The following is a 19561-nucleotide window of genomic DNA, read 5'->3' as shown; positions in this document are numbered from 1 at the left end:
AGTTAAACAAGGGTGGCCGATGTGTGGGAAGGGTACATGACCGACAGGGTGACTGCCATGACCCCAGACCAGACCACAGATGGTCAGTGACAACGACACAGGACACACACGTGTGTCTTTTCAATGGTTTGCAATCCCAGATGAGGTCCGCGCTTCTGGTCACTTAGAGTGAAGCGTGTAAAGGGTGGGTGATCGTCAAATCCTAATGACTAATCGTGTGCGCCGTCAATTATTCCATGGTTCAACAGCAAATTTTAATCAGAGATGGCCTTTGTCCTGAAACGTATTGTTGACGCCCAAAATGTTTTTACTTTTGTTCAGGTTTTTGAGATACTTTCATTTTTTGGTTTTAGGTTTGACTTATAAAAGCTTGTGCAATATGGATTTTACCATGTGTTGTCATTTAAAGCAATGGCAGTTCAGACCAAAATGTTACCCGTTGCTTTACCTTACCCTTAATTCATAAATACAGTATATTACTTATGAAATATTTTACTACGTTAGTAGTAGTACTAGTAGTACTGGTATTTGGAATCACTGCAAAAAAATTATCTGGAAAAGTTTACTTGCATCTCTGATTAATTATTATGAATAATTATTATTATTATTTCGCAAATAATTGTTAACCTGCGTTATTTTAAATATATATTGGGTTTTTTTTTTTTTTTTTTTTAATTTTGCAGGGAGCAGGAGCCTATCCCACCTGATTTTGGAAGAAAATCGGACTAGACCCTGGATTGGTCGCTACTCAATGACAGAGCGCACTTTCCATCACATAGCATGGTGAAACAATAGCGTTCATGCTACCCTAAAAAGTGTATTGAATAGTGGTTTGGAACTCTGACAGTGGTGGAGAACCCACAAGATAACTTGAGAGGTACATTATGATAAGATTCACATATTATTTATTGCACCTTAGCTGTAGTACATTGCCAAAGAACTGGAATCCAACAGCACATCAGAAAGTTATAGAGAGTGCTGCAATTTTAATGGAACGTGCTCGACCTAAAACAACTGTTTTCCTGTTGAAAAAAGTGTGACTGTATTCATTCATTGGTTTGTTTGTTATATCATGCTTATGTAAGTTCCACCCTCCATTGAAATGCTGTCACATGGCTCGCTATCAGGATGCCAGCATCATTTACTGGCATCCACTCCAGTTAATACATGCGTGTTAATTCATGTGTGTGTGTGTGTGTGTGTGTGTGTCCACTGGGTGGGACAGGCAGGGAAGGGAACAGAGAGTGCCTGTTCCTGAGGTGAGGTCAGTGCACTTCCGCTCCTCAGGACTCCTGCTGTTAGCACACAAACAAGTACACGCGCACACACACACACACACACACAAAATGGTCTCAAAGGACCAACACTGACAGCCCAGCTGAATTTGTTCGTGTTTACCAGCATAATACAACATCTGTTTTGCTTTAAAAATGCTAAGCATGTGTACTGAAGTGGGCCCAGTGAGAGGATGGCATCATCTAAGAATCAGTCAGCTTGAAGGAAAACAGCTGTTGCTACTTGGAGATGAAGTTGGACATCATCTGCATCCCAAGCTATCCAAAGCTGGCTAAAATTTGACATTTCAATTGCTTCTACAGAAAATAGTTGTAGTAGTGCCTGCTTGCCTATCATGTGTTTTTAAACAAATAAATATCTTATTTCCCAAAAATGTGTGTGTAAGCAAGCTGTTCTAAATGTTGCCTGATTGTAAAAAGTGAAACAATTAAGCTGAGCAAAGAACCGCCACTTTTAAACAAACTACATGGAAGCACTGTCATGTCAAAGCCGAAAGGTAAGCAGAGCTGCATTGTTAGTCTCTGACAGCTGACACATACATGAATGTTTGGTGAAGTTGGCTATGTGGGTTAGGATTATTTGACTTTGGCCACGTGTCTGCTCTGCTGTATGCGGCACATGCACGGATCAGCGCACTAATTGGCAAGTGCAATTACACCACGCAACTCAGTAATGGTACGTGCTGCCTCCACTAGTGAAAATTTCTGGCTTTCTCTGTTCAAATCCAACTCGCCTTTCCCTTCAGACTCTGGGCTGTTTGAAAACAAGTAGTCACTCGAGCTAAGCTGTGCCCCGCAGTCACCACGGTAACAAAAGACCATTGGCCCAATAGAAGAGAGCGGGTGAACAGTGACTCGGTTGCATGAGGCAAAACCACACCTTCAAAACTGTCATTCCAAGTGGAGTGTCACAAATGGAAGATGTATTTTAGCTATTACAGTGGTGAAATCTCCCCACACACCCACACCCTCCCCCCACCAAATAAAAAAAATGTGTAATGTGTTTAGAGTGGAAACCTGGAAAGAACAGCCTACCGGCAGTCAAGACTCATCCCGCACCAGAGTTACACCTAATGAAAACTATCCCAGACACACATCATTAATCTTTTCATTCACCCCCACTTTTAAGTAAACGTTCTCGATAAAAAAACTCTTTCCGGTGTCAGGTATCAAATATGGTTTTGGAATTTAATCATGACGGCGGCGTTATTGAGCTAGAAAAGCTTGGTGGCACTGCAGACAATGTTATCTGCTTGCTGGTTGTTCTTTACGTTGTAAAGCCGGATGGGGACTCTGACAAGGCGTCAAGATGGAGAGCCAACAAAACAACAATCATTAATCATGTTGACATGCTGTTGACATGATGTCAAGAGGAGTCCCACGCTTCAGGATTCTGAAGATGCCGAATGCATTATGGGTAATTTGCATCTTTCACTGACAAGTACTTCGAACATTTTATCAGAAAACAATGATGGAGGCATGAGGCAGAGGATAGTCAGATAGCTATGTGCATCTCAATTTTGAACATTAGAAATGGCCGCACAAGTCTCAAATTTAGTTAGTAAAACATGTCATCAACACATCGTCAGAGCTGAAGGTTTTAAAAAATTATTTTGCATCGCTAAACTCAATAACATGCATGTGATGTGCAGGGATTATTTATGTCCACTTGGGGTCGCCATGCTCACTTTCTACTGCAGTATGTGTGACTTTGTGTGTATTTGGCTTTAAAAGGCAGGACCTGGCCTGCTGAATAACGTGGGCTGCAGCAAATGAAAGTGCAGAGTTGAATGATGAATGTGAGATGAATGATTATTTGTGGTCACGTTTTCACAGCAGCATAGCATTGATGTACTTCGTACTAGTGTTTAGCACACCTTGCCTTACAGTTCTGAGGTACGGGGTTCGAATCTCAGCTCCGTGAGAAAATTCTTCACATACTTGTGTGGGGTTCCTCCGGATACTCTAGCTTCCTCCCACATTCCAAAATTACGCTTCTTAGATTAATCAAAGGCTCTTAATAGTCCATAGGTGAATGCCCTGCGATCGGCTAGTGTGCCATACATGAGCATAAGCGTTACCGAAAACATTTAACGTTTAATTCACCAATTCACCAAAGGACCCATCATAACTGCCCCAACAACCAATTTAAAAAATGCCACAGGTCAGTGTATGTTATTTCAATCAGACTGACAGTGCTATGGACATAGAGCTGACAGCAACGCAATTTTCAACCGAATGACATAGGCCCAGGAAATTACTCCGAAAAGAACATTATAAGGATTATGAGACTTGTTTGTTTATTCTTGTCCATTTCCTAATCAAACCACTAAATTGTATCAAAAACGTCTGGGAACAGGAACAGGAAGTCGGGCAGACATGGAAATCACTCAAAATAAACATAAATGAGTTATGATCTATTTAAATGCACATAATCATCAGAATTTTAAACAACTCTATCTAAATATTAAACATAAAATATATCTGGGAATTGGAACCCGTTCAGGCAGACAGACATTAAGGAAATTAGCGGCAAAAATGTATAAGACTCTAAGGCCGCTGAAACATTTCATTACTGTAAATGTAAACTTTTGGGATCTGTATGAAATATAAAATGCCTATTGAAAATAAAGGATGGAAAGCAGTGCAGCACTGTACCCATTAATGCATGCACCACTTTGGCACCAAATGAACATTACCGCATTCCACGCTTGGAACATGCGTCTGGCTTGGCTTCAATTATGAAATAAGACACAAATACACAAAATGTGATTTTTCGACTATGAAAGTGAGTAAATACAGGATACAACTATATCAATACAGTGACTCTTGACCAGTGTGCCCTGGGAAAGCATCCGATTTTACTTCATTTGTCCGGATTTCAAATTAATTAACTTCAACTCGAGATATAATGACAGACGAAACAATTAAATGCTCTTTCACTTGATGTCATAAGGTGCCTAATTCACCATTGTTAGGAAACACTGCACACACGCTGTGCACACGCATCTATCTACGTGCACTGGTGAGTTTCCTTGTAATCCTTTAACTGTGTGACATTAACAACAAATGACTTGCTTTGACGCAGAAACCCTGAGGGGGTGGGGGCGTACTGCTTAATGCATCATATGACCCCCTCCCGAAGACGCGTATGTCATGGAATCAAGTTCAACGTAACAAGGAATCCGACTATGAGAGAACTCATTGGCTCGATTTTCTCAGGCCATTAAATAAGTCCAGCAACGTGAATTCTGCAACTTAACATAAACATAAAACATAAAATGCCCCTCAATCTAAAGTGCGCATCACTTATCAAACACACGCACACACACACACACACACACACGTGTGTTGGCAAGTACTTCACTCGACTGTCACACTAGTTGCTCTTACCTTGCTCACTTTCCCGCTAAACATGCTTCCAGTGGTTCAACTTTCAACGGGGGGCCCTCATGCCGAGGCGAGCTTCCACGAACACGGCCACACTCTTTTACTGTGTCTGCTATGAGATCACTTGTTTGCTCTGCTCTGGTCCACCCTCAGAGCGTGTGGTGGTAGTGGGTGGTGGTGGGCTGCAGCAACAGGGTGGGGCTACAACAGCTCTATGCATACGGAGGCGGGATATGACCACTTCAAGCCCTCCGATTGGTCGCTTTGGGGAGGGGAGCGCAACTACAGCCGCTCCGGATTGGCTCAAATGACCTCTGACAGAGTAAAACACCTCTTTTTACAAGGCGCAGGTACTGTATGTAATACAGTATACACATACAGTATGCATTGTACATACATACTCGTACAACACATGGCTGGTTGGTTGAACAAAGATGCCGGGAACTTCTCTTTTCTACCTTTCACAAATTAACAAACCGGTCATTTGGAATGGTTTGAAAAAACGTTCTGAACCAAATGTCCTCTCACCGGATGAAGTGATCTATCTATCTATCTATCTATCTATCTATCTATCTATCTATCTATCTATCTATCTATCTATCTATCTATCTATCTATCTGTCTGTCTGTCTGTCTGTCTGTCTGTCTGTCTGTCTGTCTATCTATCTATCTATCTATCTATCTATCTATCTATCTATCTATCTATCTATCTATCTATCCATCCATCCATCCATCCATCCATCCATCCATCCATCCATCCATCCATCCATCCATCCATCCATCCGTCCATCCATTTACTGTATCCATCTATTGATCTCTGCAGTATGGGGCACAAGTGGTTAGTTTGTCGTCCTCACATTTCTTGTGCTTTGGATTTGAATTGTGGGTGCTCAGGCGTCCTCCAGCATACCAAAACCATGCATATTAAACAGCCATAAGACAGAAAAGACCAGAGAAAAATGTACAAATAAACATCGTATTGACTTTTGTTTGTTTCTTTGTTTGTTTTAATTTTGTCAACATCTGGTATTGGAATAATTCAAAAGTAATTCGACGTATTCATATTCAAGTTACATTAATTTAATATTATGGGACTTTAATTACACTGCTAACTATACAGTTTTTAACAGGTTACTAGTAATCGTATATGCTGTATCCATTTACCCGTCAGCTGCACCTACCACACACGCGCGCCAAAATTGGGGACCGCGAAAAATTGTAATCTGGTTGGGGTGGGGGGCACCATCTGACTTTTCAGTTTAGGGCACCCATATGGGCACCAGCGGCCCTAATTATCATTATTATTATCACTATAATAATAATAATAATAGTATTTGGGCATCGCCTAACCTTCACGAAGTTTCCGTCTGCATAGTTAGCCGACCCACGTGCTCCCAGTCTGTCTCTCGTCGGCAACAGCCAATTCACATCGAGAATTTAATGTTCACGTCACACGCAGCCGTCGCACAAGTACCACAGATCCGCCAAATAAAGAAAAAATATCAAATAAAAACAACAGACACGCACACACACGCACAGCGTGGTGATCAGTGAAATAAAAACAATAGGGGGCACGTGGCATTGCGTCTGTGGGACCGAAAGGTATACAATACCGTTTTGTTGATTGATTGATTGATTGATTGATTGATTGATTGATTGATTGATTGATTGATTGATTGATTGATTGATTGATTGATTGATTGATTGATTGATTGATTGATTTTTTTTCTACTTTATTTGGCTGCGTGTTAGGGTTGCAGCGCATGTGTGTGATGTGCTACCGGTTAATTCTGTTCTCGACGCTGTTTGGCTGACTCGGACCTACCGGGCCACTTGGGTCGGCTAAATATGCAGACGGGAACTTCGTGGCGGTTAGGCGATGCCTAACTCTGTCAAATACAAAACAACAGTGATTCAGTTGGAAAAAAAATGTATACTCTCAAAATACTTATTGGGCTGTTTATGAAGCTTATGTTTCCTGAGCCCTAAGCCTTCTGCCGAGCAACGATTGGCATGACAAGTAAAAAGTGCACAATAACTCAAAATGTAGTTCAGTTGTGAAGTTTATATATGAATCACTGAATCAGTAATTCTGTCTGTAAGTCTGGACTGTAGAACATTACCATTGAAATATAATTGGAATTTAAATCAGATAGTAAGACCGTACCCCACCACCCATTTTCTTCCATTAAACAAAATGTAAACAAGTGATCAGGAAGTTATGCTGAAAAGCTGCAACACACGGTGCTGATCCTCAACACTAGGTATACAGTGTGCTAGCGCTACCATCTAGCGGTGGAAATGTGATAACTCAATGATAACTCAATATGACTGAGCGGCAGAGCTTTATTTCTCTGGAGCTTTAACTTCCATCTGTGTTATGTTAAATAATATGCATGCACAGGTATGATGTTGGGTAACTGGATCCCTTCCATTCAGAGGAGAACGTGACTGCCATTCTGCACATAAAAGTAAGTTGCTAATGCAGTCTATGCCTCTTGTAATACGTATGGAATGCCTGTATTTTTATTTTATTTCTGGGGTTTTTTCAACATCTTGGAATTTTGTGATTTATTTTCCATTTTATGGAAGGTGGGAGGGAGGTAAAAGTGGGGGGCGCTTTGTCAGAGAGGTCGATTCAAAATGAGAGGTGAACAGTAATACTGAAATAAATGTAATGGGCGGGTGCCACTCACGAAAGTAATGAGGATCGAGAGACAGGAAACCGATGCTTGGAGTTGGAATGAGGCCACGGGTCGGTCACCAAAGTGGGGGAGGGTCCCACGTGGAAGGGAGTTGGAGTTGGGGGTGGGAAAGTGGGTGAGGTACAGTACTTATAGAATGACTTTCGATGTTGTGAAGTTAATAAAGTCGTCATGATTTAGGGGGGTTGTTTGTCTGTTCTGTCCAAATGAGGCACCACTGGTGGACAAGGCTAAATGACAAAAAGGACGGAGTGGGGGCCAACGGGAAATGAGGGGAGGAGGAAGAGGTGGAGGGAGGCTAGAGAAGCGGGGCTGGGTTGTGTAAAACAGCACTAAGCCAAAGTGCTGATAAAGTGCAGCTGTTTAGGAGCAAGAAAGCATGACGGACGACAAACTCACGTGTTTCTATTATCTCAGACACTCCAACAAAACCAAACAAAATATTCAGCGTGTATGGAGTGGGGACCCACACAATTAACATTTTCTAGAAAAAATATGCTATATGTCAAAGCATTACCAGGTGATAATGCAAATCTTGTCAAACTTCAGCAAGTGAGAAACTGACGGGTTAACACAACATGCCATTGGTTTTGGGGGGTACGAGGTTGCTGACCACAGAATGGTATTAGTGATTGCAAAGAAGGAAAGTTTGATATCCATTGAACCTTAAAAGAAAATGACTGCCACAAGGGGGGGTCACTGATGGTGTAACGGTATACACGCCTGAGTTGTGTGGGCAGCGTGGAATTGGTTCCCGCTCAGTGACGGTGTCTGTGTGGGTGTGTGTGGGTGTGTGTGGGTGTGGGTGTGTGTGTGTGGGTGTGTGTGTGTGTGTGTGTGTGTGTGCCCTGTGACTGGCTGGCGACCAGTTCGGGGTGTAGTCCGCCTTTCGCCCATAGTCAGCTGGGATAGGCTCCAGCACCTCCCCGCGACCCTGTACAGGTTAAGCGGTTTGGAAGATGACACATGACATAAGAAAGGATGTGGCTTCTCAATATAATATGTGCAATACAAATAATTAATCCATTGTAATCTATGCCGGTCCCCATCCCTTGCCTTTGCCAGTTGACAACGTCATGGACTAGTCACCAACCACTTACAGGGTACATATAGAGAAATAAGCAATCATTCACACAGTCAGTCACACCGTCAATGAGGGAAACTGTAACCCAAATGAAATTAATCACTACACCATCAATTATGTACAAAACAAATTGATGAAATATTACATGCAAAACATTGAACATTTAAAAACCCTTTTCCATCTTTTCACCAAAGCATAATAATACAGTAAATAGGAGTAGTAGGAGTTGTAGAATGAGTAGGAGTACAGTAATGCACAATTTAGGAAATCAACAGTGTCATGAGTTTGACTTTGGATTTTACACTGCAAGGTTGTGTTTTAAGAGTGGTTCAAAACAAGTGTGCCGCACCACATTCGTGTGCCATAAGAGATTATGAGGTGTGGTGTCAGAAATGATCAAATTTCACTTAATTGCTCTGAAAATTATTATTTACAACAAATAATGTTCAGCTTTCTATGCCTGGGGCGTTTAGTGACAGGGAGAACAATTAAAAGACAGCAGAAGCTACCACTTGACCTGTGTATCCACTTGTTGCCATAAATACAATAAAATACAGCAAACCCACTCTATTGGCAGGGAATAAAGACTCAGCCTTGCTGCCAAAAACGTAAATATATGAGCAATTACACCCCCCAAAAAGGTTGGTAATTGCCTATAGATGCTACAAGATGGCAGCAAAGCACTCCATACTATTTGGCTGCGTCCAAATTCAAAGGCCAAATTTGACAGCTACATGACGTAACTTCCGGCGAGCCTTGACCGCACACCTGTGTCCAAAGTCCAAACTCATGTGGCCTTCGAATCTAGCCCTAATATCCGGCCTTCGTTTCCATGGAGGCAGGCCTTGAGCGAAGGCTGTTTTAGAGCACACTTTTGTAGCCTATATTGCTCCACTCTTCTTCTACACCACTCTACGCCGCTCTTCTTCTACGCTTGGCCAGTCCAAATTCGCAATGGTTTATGCAGTTCATGGAGGATACATGAGGAGCCTTCAAAGGACCCAGCCTCTGAAGGGTCGAAGTAAAATTACTCAATTCATTTCAATATACTTCCTTGATGCCAAGATGTTGCCACAGCAATAGTGTTATTTCTCTAGTGTGGCCTGAGCTCAGAAACAGCGAATGGTTAATTTTTTTTTCCACTAATAAGTATATCATAAGCATGAATACAAAGCCTTGGCCAAATAAAGGTTGTGAAACACTGTTTTAGGAGAGTTTGGAGACTGTAAAAGCAAATGATTTATTTCTCTTCCTTTGCCCTCCATCATCTAAACAAAAAACAAGAGTTCTAAATCTGGCCCAGAATTCGGTCCAGATAATTGTTTTGAAACCACAGGAATCTAGCCTACATTATACAGCAACCACACTTGGAGTTGAATCCACCTTGTTTTTTGTTTTTGCTAACATGGCTGAGAGAGAACATATTCAGTTGTGTTCTAGTCTGAAGTGGCTCTATATTTACCTATAGATGTTCCCTCAGTGCTCCTTCCTGTCTCGGGTGTGTTTATAGTAAGTGCCTGCGGCTCCAGGCCGCAGTCTAAGTCACTCTAAATGTTGTTCACATGAAAATTACAGAGAGAGATGGACAAATGTGAAAAAATAAAAAAAAATCACAATGTCAAGTCTAATTTGCCATGCCATGCCATCTTCCAAACCGCTTATCCTATATAGGGTCGCGGGGAGTTGCTGGAGCCTATCCCAGCCGTCAATGGGCGAAGGCAGACCACACCCCGAACTGGTCGCCAGCCAGTCGCAGGGCACACATAGACACTGTCACTGAGCGGGAATCGATCCCACGCTGCCCGCACACAACTCAGGCGTGTGTACCACTACACTATCAGCGGACTCAAGTCTAATTTGTTTTTCTAATAATAAAAAGCAAAAGTGGTTTCTATTCAAGTTTTCAGTGGTGGCTAAATCTTGAGCATGCTAACATGCTAGCAACTTGCCAGAGATTTGCCATGCGACTTTTGAGGTTGTACAATTACCGTGAAATATATGATTCAAAAGTCATACAAACACTATGGGCTATATTTTTGTAGACAGCGCACAAATGTAAAAAACAACTTCATTTTCGTCGGTAAGAGTCTCATTTAGCGTGTTTGGGAAGTTGGCAGACTGAGCTGTGCCAGGCTGGGTGTTTCTTTTACATGCCCCTGGTGCATCTGACAATTTGGTGGCTGAAAGCAGACTAAACATCAGACCAGATAGAAGCAGGTCTAAGTTGTGGTGCAGGTGGTGTAATGTGATTTTGGTGAATTTGCTCAAGGTGCAGGCAAACTCCAAATTCTGAACTCCGCAAATACCGTATGTGTCAAGAATGTCATAGCATTTCATTCATAAATACGACAACAGCATGTATGGAAGCCTCCGAATCACTGTGGAAATGAATTCCTTGAATGTGTTATAGTTTTACTATTATCATCATCTTTTATAGTGTAAAATCACCGCCTGGGCCACGGCCCACGGCACAGCTATTGGGCGGGGGAGTGGACACAAATGATCAGGGTTGAAAGCGGTCTCTAAGTGCCCATTTCACAGTAATCTGTGATTGCCAAGGCCAACTTTACAACTTTATCAACCGCAAGTGGAGATCCTGTTGTCATTCATTAGAAACGTATCCAGCCTTGTAGACTGTGTGCCTCTCCTACGCTGAATTTAAGCAGAATGAGAGGAGCCGCTACCATTGGCCAGGGAGCAAGTCAGCTGTGTGCACACCTACAACGGCGCAGATGCCAGTTTTTTTAATTGCCTGCCTCTGCAAAAAAAAACAACAGAGATAAAACTCAACCCATGCGCACATTAATGCCGTGCTTTGAGCAAGACTTTCGCTGGGCATGAAAATAGGGCCCTAGGACTTAAAACAGCAACAAATATTTAAGCAAATTTTGTGGAGGAAAAAAAATACCCTGATACACAAATGCACATTTAGTGACACTTAAATATGTTAACCCTTGCCTTAGCGTCTATACTGCACGCTTACCATTCCACACCAATACTGGACGTGATGATCAAAGCAAGTTTTGGATGGAACAAAGATGGATGTCACCACATGTAAGGTGACAGGTGACAGCTTCATGACTTTTGCTGTGCTTGTTATGCACATTTAAATGACTCCCACAACAGTTGTGTCGTTTAGAGGATCTCTGGGTGTTGAACGGAACCATACGGATAGTAACAAGAAGCAGTTACATAACTACTGAGTCTCACAGTTCATTACATTTTTTTCTTTGGTGAAGTTCTGCTCCTCAGTGACGAGCATATTGAGTGATGGACTAGGAATGAGTAATGATGAGACAAGTCGCATTGGCTAACCAAGAGGTGTTTCTGTAATAGGGATGTGGGGGTGGGTCTCAAGTCCCACATAATTGTGCACAACTTCAAACTAATACAGAAAGGATTAAATCCACATGTGTTTGGTAATAACAGCATGATGGCAATCATGGGAAATATGAATGAAATGTAACAGTAGCGTAGCCAGGAAAAGCCCCAGGATTATTTTTTTTCTACCGGGGCCGCCCGATACATACGAGGCCCAGGAAAATAATTTAAAATGTGAGTTAAGTTAAATCTATTAAATATTTCCGATCACAAAAGCGTGTGTGTGGTCAACCTTGAGTTCGTATGTACTCCATCACTGTGAAATGGAACAACAGCCAATTGGGAACTGACCAGGTCTGCCAAGTCATTGCACAAACTTAAAAGGAGACTTTTATTTTGTTAACCAAAAAGCTAACAGTCTGCCTAGCTCTTGTTTGTTCTTCTACCACTGCTCTTCTTCGTATTTTCTGGCAGCCTGGATGTCCTGTGCCACGATGTTGTCTTTCACGGGTCAGTCTTGCTACTTGTGCTTTTTTGCCCTCATCATGAGTGAAGTCTGTCGCTTAAGAAAAAAGAAATCGATTAAGATGTTGAAATCCTCTCCGTTTTTGCTCTGTCTCAAAATATGTATTATTATTATTTTCTTTTTTTTTAAAAAAGGTACACTATTAATCGAGCATCATCAGTATGTCTACTGTATTACTTCACTTGACATATCCTGTCGTGGTCTGTAGAGGCTCCTCAGAAAACATCTCTCCTCAGGAGGGTGAAAGATTTGTGGATCATACGCCTCGATTTCATGACCAAATAGTTACAGGAACAAGCCACAGTATGTGAACTGCAGTTCACACACTGAAAAACTTTGACACAAACAAGCACATTTAAAAAAAAAAACCCTCCATAAATAGAAGAGACAACATCTCTTAGTGGGATCGAGCTGCTTCCCACAGACATTTACTCTAGCAGGGGTCATTCTCCGCCAGTTGACGTGGTCCAGAGGGCGCCGCATTCCCACAGAGCTCACCATGTGATTTTGGCCCCGCAGGGACATGCGGTGCAACCAAGCATGTGTATTCAAATATGGAGCGCAGATGGCAAAAGGCAAACGGGAGACAAAGACAGGCGCAAACACTTGTGACTGTACTAAATGTTACAGGAAACAGGCATTTTTAATATGCTATCTTACCACTTTGCCACTGACAAGGGCGGTACTCACTATTAGCTACTTGACATTATTCATTCCACCAGCCAGACTGCCTCATTGTGCATTATCAGTGTGTCATTGCATTACAGCGCTGACAGCATCACACACTGCAACGCTGCTTTTGTGTCACCACAAATGTGCGATGGGCTGGCGATGTCATCATCATCATCAAGTCTCATTGAGATAGATTTGTAAAATCTCATATGACTTTTGACCACTGTGTCTGAATGTTTGCCACCACACATCATATTCTGGCACAAATATCATTCCATCATAATTGTTAATGACTTAAAAGTAGCATTCAATTATGCCAGCATGCGTGAATTGTCAGCAAACATAATTCAGTCGCGAGTTTTTGTAAATGCCCACGAAGAACTAGTCTCCAGTTACCTAACATACATGATTTTGTTAGTAATGAAGATAATTTAGTCAGTTAGTGTTTTTGAAAGCGTTTGGACACTGAAGAGAATTGGATGTTTTCGTAAACACTGAAGACAGATTAGACCATTTAATGTAGTCTTCAATCACATATCTGCATCACATTACATTACATGCATGTATATTTTTGTCATCAAAGAATGACTGTCATTTTGTCTTCAATGAGCATAGTAAACTCAAAAATGAAAAATACATTCCATTACAATATTTTTGTAAACTTTGAAGACAATTTACAAACAATTTAGTTTTTGCAATAACATAACATAACAAAGGGTCTACATACTCGTCATTATGGAACATATCTTCATCCCATACAGTATTTGCAAATATTGAGAAAATGTATTGTTTTTCAGTTTAGTCTTCAATGTCACAACACGTGTTTTTAAACACAGAAGACAGTTAAGTTTTCCTTGTAAGCCCCTACACTCTACGCAACCCCCCCCCCTCCCCATGTACTGTGTATGCAATGCAGCGATCACATTCCCACACTGACCTTCATCAGCTTCATCCTGCCACTGTCACTCCTCTCCAGGCTGCGACTCCTCACAGACGGGCTCCTGACCACCTGCACCGCTTGCACCACGTCCTCCCCACACCAGTCCGAACTCAGGACGCAACCCATTTAGGTGGACGGGTCCTGAGGTCAGGGATGTCTCCCCCTCCTTGCCACCACTAGTCCTCGTCTTCCCGGTCCACGGCTAAGCCTCGAGATCGGGCTATTGGGCAGCTGTTTTTGTCAGCCAGAAAAAGAGGAGATGGAGGCCCTTCCCCTTTTCCTGGCTCTGGTACAGCCTGGCTCAACTTGCTTGAAGGGACAGAGGGGAGGATACGCTGGCCCCCCCTTTCCTTTCCAAGTACACTTTAAAAACACCTCTTACTCAACTCCATGCTGGCACGTGCTTGACCCATTATTCTGCTTTTCCCACGCACGCTTCCCTGAACACACTTGACTTATTCCTTCCACTCTCCAGTATCTATCTACACTTTCTTCACCCTTTTCCACTTTTCCCATCCCAAGAACACATCGCCCTTTCCCTCTCCTGCCTGCCCTGCCTCTGCCGCTCAGCTAGGTTACCTCACGCTTATATACACACAATTACCTCTCTGTTCTTACGCCCCCCCCCCTCCTCCCCTCATCTCATCTCCTTGGGCTTCCTGCCCCCAGATGCAGGCGGCCTCTCCTCGGCCGGCCGGCTCAGTCCCAAAGCACATTGTTGGTATTGTCTGGAAAACAAGCGAGAAAACCACAGCGGTGACGGCGACTGATAGGATGCTCGTCACGCCTCTGACTCAGCCTCGGACTCTTGTTCACTGTGCTCAAGTATGTAAACAACATATGATCCATTCAGTCAAAACAAAAACTGTAAAAGGAGCTAACTAATGCAGCACGGAGAGCGCAGAAAATTCTCCCCACGTTTCTCTGTTCTTGTTTATTTTGAAACTACTCTGTTCAGCGTTGTGACTGTTGCGCATGAGCTCACAAGGCTTGCACGAGAGAGAGCGGACCCCCTTAAAAGGCAAATTCTCCGTGCACCTCCACAAGCCCCCACCCTACCCTCCACATCTTTGTTATTACAGGCATTTTGCCTCAAGAAAGCCTTCCAGGAGACCTTCCTCGACAACAAATCCATCCCCGAGAGACTAGCAGACCCCTTAAAGCCCTGCAGTTTACAAGCTCACCTCACCTTTCTTCAGAAGTTTCTGCTATCAGACATGAACTCAGAATGCAGTGTTTACAACTACATCCCTCCTTGTAGTTTTACATGTTGCTAATCAACTGTGAAGATTCCTCGTACAAACCTGATTTTGCTCCTACGAAATATGGGGGAGGGGGGACCTTGCAAACCTGAAATTACTTTATTGTCCAAAGTGTCTTTCAGCTGTAGCAAGCAGCATACTTGGCAGGAATGGTCTACACACAGTTTGTAGTGTGGATGAACAAAGATTAATGGCTTATTTCTGGAAGATGGCGAAATGGGGAAAAGGTGGAACAACAGAGTGAGGGATAGGGCGGAGAGATGAATCCAAATTTGGGAAAAGATTGAGAAAGGGGAAACACAAACAAATATAGCCTTTATTCACCTGCAAGGGAAATTTAGGTGCCCTAGCAGCTAAAGTGTTTTGGTTGGTTTGGCAGCGATGTGACTCTTTTTGTCTGTGGCTTTAAAGCATGTTTGTTGGGCCAAAAACAACAACAAAAAAACACAGGGTGTTTTGTGTCCACATGATGAGGCCTCATACAACATAACAATGCTGATACAAGTCTGATATTTCACAGGTCTTTTTTTATGTTTTGTCTCTGTCCAATTTATGGGCAAGATCATGGGACAACATTAACATGTTAACGAAACACCAGTATTTTATATGCATTCATTTTCCATCCATCCATCCATCAAGCCGCTTATCCTCACAATTATATTCATAATACACATGATGTTTGTATGTACAGTATTCCACTAAATTCACATATACGCTAATTTAGTTACTTCCTATTGGAACATTAAAACATTGGAAACCATAATTTTGGGGAAGTTAAAGATTTTTTTTGTCATCAAGTTCACAAAACTGTGATTTACAGGCTCTCCACTAGGTGGTGCAAATGCACTCAAATGATCTTACCGTCACTCGCGTACTGGATAATGTATTTAGGCACACGCTGTGGTTGTTTGTTCATTTCTCACATTATTGTGCTTTCGTGGTATTTTTGGCAGCATTTCTGGGAAAAATTATTTTTAGCGTTACCATTACACCGTCGCTGTCCTGTGGAAAAAAAAACCTTATGTCCAATTTTGGAAAACATCTTAATGTTCACGTTAATGCGATGTCTGTAACGTGGAAACACCATTCGCGTAAAAATAAGAAACTGACCAAAATGGACATAAGAGTTTTTCACAGGACAGCCTCGACATGGTGTTTATTTTGGGAGAATATAAAATCTTAAAAACATAGTGGGAATCATTGTGGTCGACACCCATTAATTTCCCATTGTCTGGTAGTTTTGTGGGATTTTTTTATGACACTGTAAGACAAAAACATTGTTAATATTGCCAGCAGTTGAAACCGAGAGCAAAGAAAACATCAATTTCACACCTTTTAACACACTAAATGTTACAAAGAAGAAGAAGAAACAAAGAAGTGAATTCACATCATTCATAAGATCACTAAGAAAATTCCCAGAACATTATTGCCATGTGCAAAAAAATACAATAAAAAAAGATTCCATGTTAAACAATCATTTCATCAGATACTGTAAATGTTTGTTAAAGGGCAAAAGAATTGTGCTGAGCACAAAAGACGGAAACCGAGTGTCTAGGTCAGTCTGTTCAGTCATCATGGAAAGGATGGGAGGAAGTTAACCTTAAGTCAGGTCAAGACCTGCTATGTCCAGAATGATGTGATGATGCTGCAGATACAAAAAGAGCCCACTTTGAAACTCTCTGTCTGTGCAGCATAAATCAGACTGCCAAAAGCTAAAAACAACTAACAAAAGCTATAGTGAGTGACGTATAAGAATGGTAGAAAACAGACTTCAATATTTCAGCAGCCAAGCACAGACACAAGAGTGTCAGCGATGTTATTTTCGCAGATGTCTCCAAGCTATTTGAGTACACTCAGTTGATTCTGTTATGCAAATGTTTTTGTGTGTTGTTTTTTATCGCCGATACAACACTGAGTTTTCATATGGATTCAACTATGAAAAACGGTGATAAAAATGACAAGATTTTCAGAGTCATTTTCCACAAGGTGCATGTGTGTGTTTTCAAGGCATTCACCGACATGTCTCATAAATTTGTGCATGGCAAGAGACTACAAAATACAAAACAAGAATACAATCTAAGTATATTTCAAAGAGGTAAAGACACTCTAGTTTTGTTGGTTCATTTGCAATGACTGTTAAGTTTGTTCATTTTGCAAATAAACAAGGAGATTGATCCATTTTGTGTGCAATTAAATATAGTTGGTATGATAATTACATGGATGCAGAAAGACTCCAAGCTCATGTGCTTATTGTTGGCTGTTTTGGTCCGCAAGCCTCTTCTTGAGCTCGGAATTCTCCTTTTGCAGCATTTTATTCTGAAAGTGACAAAATGGTGAGGATGTTGTACAATAGTGGACATACTGTAATATCAGTATAGCCACAGGGCTGCCAACCTTGTGTCTGAGGGCCTCCACTATCAGGTCGCGACCGCCTCTGACGTTCGCTTCTCTTTTCGCGGCTCGGAAGATATCGCCGATGGCCGAAACCAGCACGTATGACTAGGGACAAGTTTTGGAAGTTGGGGTCCACTGATAGGCCACCGTACAGTTGTGTGAATGTACGCATGCTCACCAAAGTCTCGCTCTTGAACAAGTAGCAGTGGTACACGTCCACCGCCGGGTGCTTGGCCACAAAGCCGAACACTTTGGCTGACGAGGGCAAGACTGCGCAGAAGGAAATGGTGGGGAGGGGGCAGGTGTACAGCAGAAACTGACAAGAGGACAAAGTCATGTCACGTGCTAGGATACTTCAAGGTCTAGTTTGGGGGTTGTTGCACACCTTGGTTTTGTTTTCCAGCATGTCAATCCCACTCAGAGACACAAAAAGATGGACTTTGCTCTTCTTTGCAGCCTTTTCTGAGGAGTACGGGTCAGGGGTCTTGTGGATGACAGGGGACAGCTTTACAAGTCATTTACCGCGACATTATGTTCACTTTCAAATGAGATCCAATACAAGAAACATTTTTTCTTTAATGTTGTCTTTACACCCGGGGGAAGTACAGTATGGCCCATACAGTACAAGCCCACTCCAATTCTTTAATTTTACAAACCAAGCATTTATATTACCTAGAGCAGGGGCGTCAACTCAGCAGCTTGGCGGCAGCAAAAGGCAGGGACCATGGGGGTCCCATCCCCGGCTACACAAACTAGCTCTAGGGACATAGAATGTCACCTCTCTGCCAGGGAAGGAGCCCGAGCTGGTGTGCCGTGCAGGTAAGTTCCGACTCTATATAGTCGGACACGGCTCCACGCAACAGCTTGGGCTCTGGTACCAGTCCTCTCGAGAGAGGTTGGACTCCATTCTGGAGTCGCCAGAGGTGAGTGGCGCCGAGCAGGTGTGTGCATACTTAATGAATGAATGTGTCTGGAAAGTTTGAGCACAGCTATGCCTTGTTAAGAGGGTGTGCACACTTATACAACCACATTATCTCAGTTGTTTATTCATACAACGCCTCTAAAATAACCCCTTTTCATTTGAGGTTGTAGGTCACATTAATATTGGGAAGTTTTTAAATGATTTATCCTGTTCTCACTTTTCAATACGGGTCCCACATACCCCTGTCATTAGAACAGTGACTATATTCACTGAAGTGATTGGTCTCCCAACACTTTTTCATACATCTGGTTCAACACCACAGTAAATTCCAACTGCATTAATAAACACACGAAAATTAATCAATTTGAGCGTCAATAAAAACATTACCTGCGAAAAGCCAGACGTTTGCGTTCATGCGTATTGGATCTCATTCGCTTGTGCAGGTGTACCTTGTGACAGATTAACCACGGAAAAAGGTGTAGCTACATTTTCTTAATACCTTGAGGCTCTGAGCTGCTTCCTCCAGGATATTTAGTCCGTTCGGGCGGACCACCTCCACTCGGCCAAGAAACTAGCATACAACCACATAATGTGATCATTTCACTGCAATGACTGCAATCTTCTGATTGAGATTGTGCATAATTCTCTAAACTGCTATTTGGTCATTCTCAACAATTAGTAGTGAATACTTACCTTCACTGTAAAAGAGATCTCATTGTCATCCTCTGTGTCACTCATCCTTGCTTGTCGCAGATTCAGCCAAGTGGGCAACAGCTATTCTTGTATGTATAAACACGCACGTTCACACATTTGAAAAAAAAAAAAACACCATCCAACCCTTTAAATAATGGAAATAGAAATGTTACTTGGGCTTACCGTTTTGGCAGTAGACAATAAGGGACTTCCTTTGAGTGGACGGGAGTAAAGTCTGCTGGAGTTAATGAATAACTTACATCTTCCTTATTATCCTCTTATCAGATGTCCATGGTGACCACTGGCAAATGTAAACTCCAAATGATTTTACATTGGAGACGCATTTATAAAGACAGAC

The 19561-nt window shown here is 42.2% G+C and overlaps 2 protein-coding genes across 8 annotated transcripts in view; both read right to left on the bottom strand.

The window, feature by feature from the left end:
• The window catches only part of tns2a (tensin 2a), a 61031-nt gene extending 46555 nt beyond the window's left edge, over window positions 1-14476 (bottom strand). For 5 of the 6 annotated variants that reach the window (XM_086050467.1, XM_086050495.1, XM_086050487.1 and 2 more), the window contains exon 1: window positions 13930-14476. In XM_086050467.1, coding sequence (XP_085906593.1) covers window positions 13930-14058 — 129 coding nt within the window. In that variant the 5' untranslated portion in view covers window positions 14059-14476. Of the gene's footprint in view, window positions 1-4688; window positions 4848-13929 lie in introns of those variants that run through there. The other variant, XM_086050511.1, reaches the window with a different exon arrangement.
• Window positions 14477-16421: 1945 nt separating this feature from the next.
• Window positions 16422-19452, bottom strand: LOC147152667 (PTB domain-containing engulfment adapter protein 1). 2 transcript variants are annotated; one of them, XM_086050434.1, is made up of 7 exons: window positions 19387-19452; window positions 19204-19289; window positions 19010-19081; window positions 17974-18072; window positions 17767-17904; window positions 17589-17693; window positions 16422-17510 (listed from the first exon to the last, which is right to left on the bottom strand). In XM_086050434.1, the coding sequence occupies exons 2-7, from the start codon at window positions 19246-19248 to the stop codon at window positions 17442-17444; spliced, it is 528 nt and encodes a 175-aa protein (XP_085906560.1). In that variant the 5' UTR covers window positions 19249-19289; window positions 19387-19452; the 3' UTR covers window positions 16422-17441. The 2 variants fall into 2 exon arrangements, with proteins under 2 accessions (XP_085906560.1, XP_085906571.1); XM_086050445.1 differs by having other exon boundaries at window positions 16422-16839; window positions 17411-17510; window positions 19204-19431.
• Window positions 19453-19561: the final 109 nt, after the last annotated feature.

This window comes from Filicampus tigris, chromosome 1 (assembly GCF_054856515.1).
Source record: "Filicampus tigris isolate MCC_2025a chromosome 1, RoL_Ftig_1.0, whole genome shotgun sequence".
In the NCBI taxonomy this organism is placed as follows: Eukaryota; Metazoa; Chordata; class Actinopteri; order Syngnathiformes; family Syngnathidae; genus Filicampus; species Filicampus tigris.
Note: the sequence above shows the minus strand (reverse complement) of the source record. Positions and strands in the feature narration are given on the sequence as shown.

Excerpts from the sequence above, each read along its gene's own strand:
- LOC147152667 (XM_086050434.1), bottom strand. The coding sequence starts at position 19,248 with ATGAGTGACACAGAGGATGACAATGAGATCTCTTTTACAGTGAAG. Across the intron at positions 17,694-17,766 it reads TGTTCAAGAGCGAGACTTTG|TCATACGTGCTGGTTTCGGC; the intron begins GTGAGCATGCGT and ends ACTTGTCCCTAG. Across the intron at positions 17,511-17,588 it reads TGGAGGCCCTCAGACACAAG|AATAAAATGCTGCAAAAGGA; the intron begins GTTGGCAGCCCT and ends TGTCACTTTCAG.